The 12,252-nt window shown below is 34.2% G+C and overlaps 3 protein-coding genes across 4 annotated transcripts; all 3 read left to right on the forward strand.

The window, feature by feature from the left end:
- Nucleotides 1-320: 320 nt before the first annotated feature.
- LOC149925064 (pleckstrin homology domain-containing family M member 2-like) lies at nucleotides 321-5,298 on the forward strand. Its single transcript, XM_090160540.1, has 13 exons — nucleotides 321-411; nucleotides 489-772; nucleotides 854-1,154; nucleotides 1,233-1,340; nucleotides 1,397-2,229; nucleotides 2,301-2,370; nucleotides 2,430-2,585; nucleotides 2,652-2,870; nucleotides 2,928-3,091; nucleotides 3,149-3,214; nucleotides 3,280-3,616; nucleotides 3,674-3,793; nucleotides 3,856-5,298. The coding sequence occupies exons 2-13, from the start codon at nucleotides 552-554 to the stop codon at nucleotides 3,976-3,978; spliced, it is 2,718 nt and encodes a 905-aa protein (XP_090016666.1). The 5' UTR covers nucleotides 321-411; nucleotides 489-551; the 3' UTR covers nucleotides 3,979-5,298.
- A 1,255-nt stretch (nucleotides 5,299-6,553) lies between these two features.
- Nucleotides 6,554-8,762, forward strand: LOC149925065 (ankyrin repeat domain-containing protein 49-like). The gene is made up of 4 exons (XM_090159933.1): nucleotides 6,554-6,712; nucleotides 7,038-7,458; nucleotides 7,534-7,694; nucleotides 8,293-8,762. Exons 1-4 carry the CDS (start codon nucleotides 6,632-6,634, stop codon nucleotides 8,626-8,628), a joined length of 999 nt encoding a protein of 332 aa, XP_090016059.1. The 5' UTR covers nucleotides 6,554-6,631; the 3' UTR covers nucleotides 8,629-8,762.
- An 822-nt stretch (nucleotides 8,763-9,584) lies between these two features.
- Nucleotides 9,585-11,024, forward strand: LOC149925066 (pyridoxal phosphate phosphatase PHOSPHO2-like). Of its 2 annotated transcripts, none has more exons than XM_090159934.1 (2): nucleotides 9,585-9,761; nucleotides 10,047-11,024. In XM_090159934.1, the coding sequence occupies exons 1-2, from the start codon at nucleotides 9,702-9,704 to the stop codon at nucleotides 10,764-10,766; spliced, it is 780 nt and encodes a 259-aa protein (XP_090016060.1). In that variant the 5' UTR covers nucleotides 9,585-9,701; the 3' UTR covers nucleotides 10,767-11,024. The 2 variants fall into 2 exon arrangements, with proteins under 2 accessions (XP_090016060.1, XP_090016061.1); XM_090159935.1 differs by lacking the exon at nucleotides 9,585-9,761 and adding an exon at nucleotides 9,825-9,904.
- The last annotated feature ends 1,228 nt before the right edge of the window (nucleotides 11,025-12,252 follow it).

The raw sequence follows: 12,252 nt of genomic DNA on the forward strand, positions 1-12,252 counted from the left end.
TAGGGGGCCCCCAAACGTTTATGATTAAAATTGGTGATATTTAAAAGGGCCCCGAGTGGTTTTTCGCGATGGGGCCCCGGAGTTCCTAGTTACGCCACTGGGTTGAGCTATATTATCCCTTTTAATTATGGACTAATCTACTTTTTCGCGTTTTTTATCATCCTTCGCACAGTCTATAGGTGGTTTCTTCTAACTTAACTTATCGTATAAATTGTACTAACCTCATTCAATTGGATAGAATATGTTATATTTAATTGGTTGCATCTCATTATCCTGCAGATAAAATTGTATCTGCAATGCTACCAGGCACCTTTTGATAACTTGACCGAGTTGGCTCTCCTTATTTCCTCCATGTTGGAGCCATAAATATCATCTGCTCGTTGTTGTTTGTGACGAAAAGGACATTTCTTTGTAAGGGTTTTACATTTTATCTAAATTATTAAAACTTTTTAACCATTCGTAAAGTTTGTTGTGTCCATTGTTGGCAGCTCTATCTTTTCCTGTATGTGATGGGTTATTTATAATGGATTTATGAAAGTCCCAGCCTCATCATGGTTTCCACTTACATTCCTGTATTTGAACCTCAACAACCAAGTATTAGATCTCTAAACAACAACGAACTCAGTAAAGACAAATTAACAACGTCCATCAAAGAAGCCGTTAGCAAAGTCCAAAATGCTGCCACTGTCAGAAATATGGGAGACACACTCCTTGGTAACTTACCTGAAGTGTTGCAACTATGCGAAAGCTTGGACAAAGCATTTATGCATGGGTGAAAAAATCTTAGTTCTACTTGCTAATCTTGCAAAAATATTTCAAAAGTACTTTAAACTCACATGCTTTGAAATTTCAGCTTGAAACAACAGCTGCCTAATGGATATTGGCCTTGCGTTAGAGAATTCACACACCATAATTGCCGAGTGTTCTTAGAAAGCTTGCAAAATATTACGTCAAACATTGGAAGAGGGCGAGCTTGGATTTGTCAAGCCCTTAATGAAAATATGCTAGAAAGCTACATCGGGTCTTTTGTGGAAAATAGAAAAATTGTAGAAAAACATTACATTAAACCAGCGTTACTGAGGGATAGCTACAGAATGCAAGTTGTGCTTACTTTGATGGCGGGCTTGGAATTTGTTGAATTTGATCTCACGGTGGTCCGTAAAATTTTTATTAATTAAACCCATGGTTTGGTAATTAAATCCCTGCTATTGGTAAATACATTTTCTCAATAGGATTCGATAAACTGGGACTCAATTGGATTTGAAAACTCGATTATAAAAATTGATTTAGATTTAGAAGCAGACAACTTATCAGCTTGTAGTAGTGGCCTAGAATCCAAAGTAAGACGGAACAGTTTTGCATTTTAAGCCAAAACTAATTTGAGACATTTTTATAGAGTACGCACGCAAGTGCAACTCCAGTATCTATGATGAGTTTAGCTGAAGATGACACTGAGGCCTTGGTAGTTGAAAGTGCAGTGGAAGTGACGGATGAAACCTTTCTCAGTGGCGACTGTTTGCCCGACTGCGCCTGTTCTACGTGTACATTCAAAGAAGAGCTAGTCAGACAAAATAACAGGATCTCTCGTTTAATAAACTTAGATCCCGATAAAATATCCTCCGATGATTCCTTGGATACCACTATGGAAATAGTGCACGCTAGAATAACTAAAACAAGAAGAAAGAAAAGTAGTTGCTGCTCTTCAAGCAGTCAGGATGCCACTTCGAACAATAACAATGATGTTTTACATGAAAAAGAGCCTGAATTTTGTGATAACCAAACTTCATCAAATGATTCCGAAGAATGTGATAGTGTTTCGCAGCCCACACTTAGTAGGCCCACTTCTCTGTCTCAAGAAAAGGCTTTGGAAGAAGTGAAATTGAACAATACCCCACCAGATTTTTCTTGGTTAGGCGAAAGAGAAGCTCCAGAGGGCCAAGAGGATCCTGATAAAACGTTAATGGACAACAACAATGTGGGTCAAGATGGCCAAACAGATGACGCTTTTTCCTTAAAAACCGAGAATTTACTCGATGAAGAGTTCTCAATTTATGATGGACTAAAAACACCGATGACCGAAGTGAATGAAGATATTATCTTTGACACCGACATAAATCACTGGAATAGTGAACTCTCCATTGCCTCTTCAAATGCCAGTTACGAGTGTCCAAAATTTCCAGATATTGAAAAACTCAAAGAAGCTAATCAATATAACGATCGTAGTTTGAAGTTAGTTTCTTGTTTGAATCTGTTGAATTGTTCGGAGAAGGCTTAGGTTAATCTAAATTTGTTAATTTTAGCATTAAGGAAAACATTAACCTGTATTTAGTATTGGAGGTCTTCCAAGAAGATGAAGAGAAACTTTACAAGGTAGTTTCAAATCTGGTCAACAACATATTTCAAGTTTCTACATAACCTTTTTTTTAAAGATGTTTTTGGCATCCATTAGTCACAGACAAGGGATAGAACTAGCTTTCGTTGTACTCAGCACCCAAAGTTTTTACGTTCTATTGCCAGGAAATAGTAATACTGGAAAGTTTAAAATAAGAATGATAATTCCATATGAAAAATTTTTTACTGTAACTGTACGTTTCAAAACTGCCTCTAATTTTTAGAAAGATTTTAATATCATTACTTTTTTTTAATTGTAGGTAAGCTTAAATTATCAAAGCTTTGTGATTCAATGCCACGGTGGCATTCAAAAGTGTTCGATATTTACTGGGAGTGACTTTTTAACTCGAAGCATTCTTTCAAATCTTGAGCTTAGTATGAGGAGAAAGTCAATGAAGGAGCTACCGTCTATGATCACAAAGCCAATTGACCATATTAAAGAGCTACAAGAGGTTTTAGCCAAGGAATTACTTGTTGAGGTATACTATATTTTTTTTTAAAATGGTACCTTTCTTGATATAATTTGCATTTTACAGCCTGATTTGGTTATTTTGTCGCTATTTACATTGGTTCAATGGGAGAATTATATGGGTTTGAGTCCAGCTTCGACTCCAGCAGGTCCAATTCAAGAAGGCTTCCTTATGTACAAGCATAAAATGAGTGGAGCTCCAACCTGGAATCCTGCTTATTTCCAGTTAAAGTAAGGATTTTTGGGGTAGCTATTGTCCAATTCACCTATGTTATCTTTTTGTTATAGAGCTGGGGTGTTGTATTGTTATAAAGACTCTGACGCTCAAACTCCCGACTTCTATTTCCAATTACAGTAAATTTTCCAGCTGCGATTATAGTAAATTTGTTACGCTGTTGCTAAAAGGTAATTTTCTCTAGATATCCACATTTCCAAGGATGTAGGAGACTTCATGACTCTAGTAGGCCGTACGCATTTGAACTCCAACTGAGAGCTCAAGAAAAGTTGGTTTTAGCCGCTGCTAATGATCTTGAAGCGTCGAATTGGCTTCAAGCTATTTTACAAACAGTCACGTTATTTGGAAAGTTAACCGACACCGAACTGAGAAGCATCAATTCCAGCTCTATTATTTTGGCCAACGAAGTGTTTTTCATGTTGGGTGATAAACAAAATCCTTATTCTCTTCTTGGTAAAGCTCCTCTCTGTGATTTAATCGCTGTTCGAGTGGACATTGACTCGCCTACCGTCTGCATTTTGGTTCGTATTATGATCACTTTATTAATTTCACATCGTAAAAAAACATCTTTAAAACAGGAGTTTGAAAGTGGTGAAGCTAATAGCTGTAGCGGTGACTGGATACTTTTATTTGCTGACATAGATGAGAAAGAAAAACTCCTTTCCGTTATTAGTCACGAATGGGAGACTTTATTTCAAGTAAGAATAACTTAATGTTCTTTATTTTTAACTTGCCTTGATTAATGAATGTTTGTTGATAGGTTCCTTTAAACGTAACTCCTCTGAAGGATTTAAGCTTGTGGAGTAGATGCCGCGAACATTTCCAAAGACGGAAGAAAGCGGTAGACGAAATGTTCACCCTAATTGATATTGAAAGCAGCTGATTTTTTCTTCACTTACTTAAAAAGTATAGCGATATCTTTTATGGATAGAAATGTTCGGAATTACAATAGTTAATTTTAATTTAAATACTAGTCAAAATGTACAGATTTAGTACTTTGATTGTCCATAAATGTTGTAATTGTCAAGTGAAAGTCCTTGACTGAACTGTCAGCGAAAACATGATTATTGAACATTGTCAATATTCTTGACCATTTAGCTACGAAAACTAGTATTTATGCAAATTTCATGTGTAAGAAAAAATATTTGACGTCGCGAAAGAGTTTTTGTTAATGGATATTTTAAATGCATGAATAACTACGACTTGTTGCATTTCTTTTCCAAATGTTTTTTAAAGCTAGGAGAAATTTAATTTGAATAACGAATACATTATGTATGCATAATAATTATGCAATATGAAATTTTTAGGAAAGGTACCATAAGTCAATAGTTCATAGATAGGTTAGATGGTGACCATGTGGGAAATTAATTATTTTCCCTTAGAGCTCTCAAGTCACAAGCAAATCACGCTATTGCAAACTGAGCATAATTGTTTTGTAATTTGAATTTTTCCAAGTGTACAGTTTATATAGAGAACTAAGAATCGAAGACTGAGTTTGTTAAAAGTTCATGTACTTAACCAATTTGTGGTTTTAATTTGGTTGAAACAAAATTTATCTGTTAGGTGTCATAGTTCCTCATTTTTTAAGTGTTTTTGTTACTGCTAAAACATAAGCTTTCGAACCGCTTGTGTGTTTTAAATAGAAGCTCAGATTTAAAGTGCATTTTGCTTTGTTTTAAAAGAAAACATGCACTTGTGTTATAACTTCAAATATAAATTTTGGGTTATAGTTATAGTTAGCTTGATTACCAAAGTTTTTTTTAACCTATGATTATTAAAAAGTCTCATTAACCATGGATTATTTAATTAATCCATGCATTAACGATACATGTTTTTATTTTATCTTAAATAGCACTAGTTTTGATTTGATACACATAATTTGTGAAATTGGGTTAAATAATTTTGGCAATTTAAGCTAATTACCACTATAATGTTTTAATTTTAAGAATTGTGTAAAGAACTATTTTATAAGAAAGGTGCTATTGTGGAATTACATGCTTAAAAATATTATTTAAAAATCACTGGTATCTGAAATGTTTAAAACTGTACAAAATGGTCTATTTTTGGGTGTACCTGTAGTTAAAAGTTTATATTAGTGTTTTTGAAACTTGAATTATAAACTTGCCCGATCTGGCTATTTGTCATTGCTTTTGCTATACTGGAAAATATTTTTTGAAGCTCAACTTATTGTAAACATCAGGACTAAAATAAAAGTAAAAACCATAATATTTTTTTTTAATATTTTGTAGGGGGGGTATAGGTGGGAGGGTTTTTTTTTTTTTTCAAAAATAATAAACTTTATTTTGGTGCACATGACAACTAGGCCTTCGCACCATACACACCCTGATACAAATACTCAAAAGAAAAAATATATATACAGAAAGATAAAAGTTGGCAGTCGTTTCTACTGTTTTCTCTTCTATGTTTTTAACAAAAAAAAACAAAAATGACTATTTATGTCTGCTTTGTATTCTACTTGCGCTTTAAAAAATACTGGCCGCGCGAAAAATAGCACAGATATCAGAAATGATTGCCATGTCTCCGTTTTGGACCGCGGTTTTCACCCCTTGTAGATTTGTATCATATCCTTGGAGTAGATAAACATGGAGAGGAAATTAGATCGCGTCATCTATACGGCTGTACGGTACCCAGAAGCCCTTGCGGTTTTGGTAGGGGCGCGTACGTGTCGCCTTGGAGTAGCTCGGATGAGTATCAGCTGTTAAGCCTGTGATAATAGAATTTCTTTCGCGATTGTTTTTTTAAAATGTCGTTTAAAAGATTTAACTTTGGAGATCATACGTATAGTATTTTATCTAAACAAATAAAAGGAGCATTAAAGCCTTCAAAGGGTACTTTTTTTCGTGAAAATATGGATTACCTGAGAAAAATAGCTTGAATCACTTTTACAGTTTTGAAAACAACAGTATTTTTTCATTGCAAAGACAACTAACTTTTGTTATAATAGCAGCAATTAATTAAAACTATAATAATTCATAAAATTTAATTCAAGCAGCAAACTTTTATTGTTGTCAAGTTTGAATACGAGCAGACGATAAGTATACGTTTTTTCGAATATAGGTGTCGCCGAAACGTAGGACCCTACCAAAACTGCTAGGAATTATGGTAGTCCTTTGGTAGTAATGATGGGGGAAGACACTCAACGTTAGAGATACGGAATTTTCCCCTCCATGTTTATCTACTCCAAGTCATATCTGCCTGTGTTTAGGGCATGAAAAAGTCTTGGCCTAACTGGTTGACCACGAACACAGGAGAACAGAATATGCTCCACTGTCTGGACCTCCTGAGTAGGTGGGAGGGGGTATAACATATTTTCCTCTGCCAATAGATGGCGAAAAATAATTATGTCATTTGTTTTGGAAAAAATATCCAAGTATCCAACCACAACCGTTTGTCGATGATCCAACCGCCATTTATGATTTTTAACACTTTCTGGAGCATTCGAACCCTTTTGTGAGGCGCTCATAACTCTTATTAGTTATTATAACTTTTTATAGCATAGTGTGTGCAATTAAATAATGGATAACGAGGAAATTTTGAATGATGAAGAGACTGAAGTACCAGAAACAAGTGACGGTTCTGGTGACACTACGGAAATTGTGAGTATTTTAATATGATTATCTTTGGTTAGATGCTATCAAATACTTTTATTGCTAAAATCAAAGCCTCAAATATTTTTAAATATATAATACACCTTGAATTGAATACGCTGCTTTTATTTAACGCCCCAAATTTAAAGCTAGAATTCTTGAATTGTAAAATATTATTCCATGCTTTGACTCTCCACATAAATTGGTTTTTAGCACTTCTGTTCATGTTGTTTTTCTGGAATTTCATACTGGTTTTTAGTTTCCTGCTTTGTGCTTGCATTTAGTTGTCACACTCTGTACTCTGAAGTGTACCATTGCAATGGGTTATATTTAGGTTAAAGATGGAAATTCTACTGCACCACCAGCCACTCAGAATGAAAATTCTGTAGAAGATTTAACTGATAATAATAATCAATGTGAAGTTGTTGAACTGTCAAAATCCCCAGACGTTTTTGTGGAAATAGAAGAAAATGATCCGGGAAACAGCAAAGAAAATGAAACTGAGATTTCAAAAGAGAAGGATTCTGATAGTCTCGAAACTGTTAACGATGAATGTGAATTGTCTGTTGCGCAACTTGTGGAAGCTGTTATTTGCAACCAGTTAGTGGATGATGAAAATACGCCAGATAAAGAGGATGAAGTTTTTGTTGAAGCCAATGGCCCCGGTGAATTTGACTTGTACGCTATGAGGAAGGAATCTTTGAAAAATGCATATTGGGATGACAGTGAAGACGAATCTGATGATCCTGATCTAGGTATATATCAACGTAGTATTTAGGTGAGAGAGTAAAAATTATCTAACGCAAAATCATCATTTGTATTTTTGAAAGAAATACCCCAAAACAAAATTCTTTGGGCTGCTGAAAAAAATGAGATAGAAGCTGTTAGGCAACTTTTGGAAGATGATCCAACTTTAGTAAAGTCCCGTGATGAAGATGGCTACACTCCTCTTCATAGAGCAGCGTATAATAACCATGTTGAAGTTATTAAGGTATAATATTTATTTCCAAATCAATTGTCTAAGGCAATCACTGAGGGAAAGTGTATTAGTACAAAGATAGTTAAATTAATACCATTACACATTAACTAATAATAAGTACTGAAAAATATAATTTCAGGTATTATTATTTTAAGATTTTGATACTGTGGCCTGTATGAATGTTTTTAAGTGATTAGACGTAATACAAGAACACGCATGTGGTTTTCATAATATGTAACGGAATAATTTTCTCAAACAAGGAGTATATAATATAAATCTTATGAGAAAAGTATCCATTTCCCTATGCTGCTAATGTTGAGCCCGAACTAACCAGTCCAAGCTCATGTTAATATATTTTGGAAGGAAAAATAATCCAAGTAGCATGTCATTAGAGTTAATTTTTAAAATATGATTTAGAAATAAGCCTCCACATATTGGTCCCTGGGAATAATGCACTAGGTATATTTTCAGCCAGTGTATGCTACACATTGCAATTGAAGGTACATTTTTCATTTTTATGATCAAGGTGGATACTTCTCCTGTTACTTATGGTTCACTAGCAATGCATTTTAGCTACTCTTTTTGATGATATGAAATAATTTTGCGTTAGCTTTTGCTGTCACATAACGCGGACATGAGTGGCAAAACGGAGGACCAGTGGGAACCACTGCATTGCGCCTGTAAGTGGGACAGTGTGGAAGCCGCCTCTTTGCTGATTCAAAATGGGGCCAACGTAAACGCCACCACTAAAGGGGGTCTGACGCCTTTACATCTTGCCGCGTCCAACACGGGCGGCCGGCGAACTTTGGAACTCTTGCTGTGGCATCCGTACATCGACCCGACCATCAAAAGCGAGATTGGGGATACCGCCTATGACGTGGCTTGTCAAAGCAGCCCTCATTACAAACTATTCGAAATGATTGACATTTCCATTAATTGTTACTAAATAGGCCTATTAATTTATTTATTATTGGTGAAATTTAAATGAAAAGGGCCTATTAATTTATTTATTTGTGCAATTTAAATGATAATATATGTAATTTTTATTTCCAAGAATTAAACCGGAAGTTGATTAATAAACCGTATTTATTAACTTTACTTAGTCATCTGTTTTACCATAAATTAATAATTATAGTTCACATAATAGCGTCAAATTCTTCCAACAAAGTCATTAATAATTTTTAATTAAATTTTTTGACAGTAATTCAAATTTAATTATTGTATTTTTTGTACCGGATACGTTTATATTTTCTTTTGGAGCTCGTCAATACTATGGAGCAAAAAAAAAATTGCCACTCGTCATTGTGAGAAGCCATGCCAAAGCGTACTAGGAACGTCCCGTGATAATTCGTTTTTAAGTTTAGTTTTTCCTCGCGAGAGGCGCTTATTTTTGGGTATGATGTCATTTAACGTCACTCAACACGTAGATGTTAGTAATTATTTCAACTAAGTGTGTATATTAGTAACAGAAACACTATTATGGAATGTCATTAAAGACTTATGGTCTTACGCCGTTTATCATCCTAGTCGATGACCTGACTGAGGTGATATTATGGGAAAAGGGTTAAGTAGGGTTGTGTGTCGTAATATTTCGAGAGTGCGCGGAAATACGAATATTTCGGTTGAATATCGATTTTGGGGCAAAAAATGCTATGCGTAGTCTACGGAAAGTTTCCGCAACGTGATTTTCATTTTTTAAGGAATGGAAATTTCTGATTGGCATTTGGTGACGACACGGCCGACCTCGTGACCAATTCAATGACAGAAACCTATCAACCCGTATGACATTTTCCACTTTTATCCCCGGACATAACCCACTAGGAACGTCTCTTTTGGAAATAGGCCAAGAATACTTTTTTGGTGAGTATCCATGGCAACCGCCCCTTCTCCCATAGCATGTGACGCGGTATTGGTCCGTTTCTTGGCCATTTTATTTACTGTAACCGACCTTAAAGGAGGTTGAATGACTCGACCCTTTCTTCCCTTAAAATCTCTTGCGGGTATTCACGATATTTTAAAATGGGAAATTGTATTGAATGTTTGACGTTACAAATTCGCAGAGCCACATCGTGGAAACCGGTTCGTAAAATTTTAGAAGTTTTCGAAAATTTAAATTTTAGAATCTTGCCTTTTTCCCTTTAATGGCCCCTAAATGTTGCCTTCCCGTTGTATTCATTGGAGTACGACGGGAAGCAGACCCAGCTCCCATAGACATTTTGGAGGTATTTATAGATCGTTGCATTAAAATAGCGGAGAAATAGCCTTTATTTTATCCATAAAAATTGTCAAGAAAAGAAATACACCTTTTTTTTCTGACGAAGGTTTGTCCAAATATTAACCATTACTTTTATTTTTGAATATTAGATGGCTTCATCGGTGAAGAAGCAGTTAATAGTCTTTGATTTTGACCATACGGTAATAGACGCCAATGCGGATACCTTTATCAATAGGTTAGCTCCTGAAGGAAAAATTCCTGATCATGTGAAAGCAATGTATAACAATCGAGATTGGACTCCTTACATGAAAGAAGTTTTTAAATACCTGCACCAATCTGGTGTCACTGCTGAAGATTACATTCGTTGTATGGAGGAAATTCCTTTCGTTCAAGGATTTCAGGAGCTGTTTAGGAAGTTAAAAGAAAGCGAAAATTTTGACGTTGTTATTATATCGGACGCCAACTCTTTCTTCATCGACAGGGTCCTAAAATTTGCCGGATTAAGGGATGTGGTATTGCACATCTTTACCAATCCTGCGTATTTTGATGATAGAGGTTGCCTTCAATTGAACGAGTACCATTTTCAAGACTGGTGCACTCTTAGCTCCAGGAATCTCTGTAAAGGCTATATTTTAGATAGTTTCGTGGCTAGCCGTAATCGTGAAGGGTTTGAATATACGAGAATTTCCTACGTTGGAGATGGAAGTAACGATTATTGCCCTACGTTAAGGCTCTCTAAGAGAGATTATGTATTTCCTAGGAAAGCGTTTCGATTGTTAGAAAAAATTAAGAGTAACAGGGATGAGGTTGAAGCCACTGTTTGTCCTTTTGAAACTGGTTGGGATATAATTAATAAATTAGAACTATAATTTCCGTTTTCATTTATAATTCTCGTTTTTGGTTAAGTATGATTTTATATTCCAATCATAGTTATTAACTTAATAATTTAATATCATTAATTTTAAAAATATGCTCACGCAATATATGTGTATAGGATATGTATTTTTAAACGACAGCCTGTGTCTAATGTATATTAATGTAAAGAAATATGAACAAGATTGTATAGTCTGAATTAGACCCGTTTTTGTGGTCGCTAGTAAAATAAAGTGATATTACGCAAAAATAAATTGTAGATGCCTATAATGTAATCAAATTCTTGAACAGGAATTTTTTAAGGAAAAGTGATGGATATTTTCATTACTGAAGGCTATATTAATCAAGCAAAATTAATTTTAATAACAGAGGCTGCTTTTGACAAATTACACACGAAAAAACGCAGCAGCAAGCTTATGGCTTAAGACTAAATCAGAGAAAATCATATTTGTACAACGTTTATAGAATATGAATTTTAGATGTACTTCCAAAGACTTTGGTTTGTTTCTTGGGAAACCATTATGTTGGAATTGTTTTTACTCAAAATAAATTTATAAAGAATTAAAAGTTATTTGGATGAGAGTGATTTTTTTAATACACATTCTACAATATACAAACTTCGTACTACACATTCATAGGTCTTGAGGAAACCTTTGGGCTCGAGACTTTTTAATATCGTAAATATTGATTGTAAACATGACATGACCTTTCGATGAAATTTTTAGTTTTCTAATATAACTAGGAACTAAAGGGTCATGAGAGATACCTACTACATTTCATTTATAAAAAAAAGGTTTAAAATATACCATTTCATTTAGTAATCTGGATTAAGAACTATGTTAAAGATGCTAAAACGTTTTCCCTACAAATATTGGTCTAAAAAATAAAAGAACATTGGGAATGTAATATCACAAAAAATACAACGTAAACTCTCGAATAAAAGCTTATATAACGAGTGACTTTCAAAAAAATTATTAAAAAGTGAAACATTATATACAGTACATTCAATATCTTATATTTATATACCGGTTGAGTTGTAAATAGTAACAAGCTTAAAGTATCTAGCTACTTTGTACAAAAAGCCAAAGAAATCAAAACAAGCCCTAGCAAAAGGATCTTAGACATTAAATTTTAGAACTAGCGTAAAAATGGTAATACGCTTTTTTCTTAACTTTGATTAAAATATTCATTTCAATTTCAACTTAAAGAAGCACCTATTAAATAGTTTATAATTTAAAACAAATTATTAAACTTACTACCTTTTAGTCATGGAAACTAAAATCGCTTTCAACTTGTTTATTTGCACTGATTAATTTTCTAGCGTCTTTTAAAGATATGAAATAAAAAAAAAATACTGACAATTTTAGTAAAAAAAGAAGTGTTTTTGGTAACCAAAACGTAAGTCTAGGAACAATAGTAAAAACTTATGCCAAAAATGTGGCTAGTTTTAACCAGCCTGAATCTTAATGCTACGAAAATTGT

This window comes from Leiobunum rupestre, chromosome 10, assembly GCF_980474605.1.
Source record: "Leiobunum rupestre chromosome 10, qqLeiRupe1.1.hap1, whole genome shotgun sequence".
NCBI classification, from domain to species: Eukaryota; Metazoa; Arthropoda; class Arachnida; order Opiliones; family Sclerosomatidae; genus Leiobunum; species Leiobunum rupestre.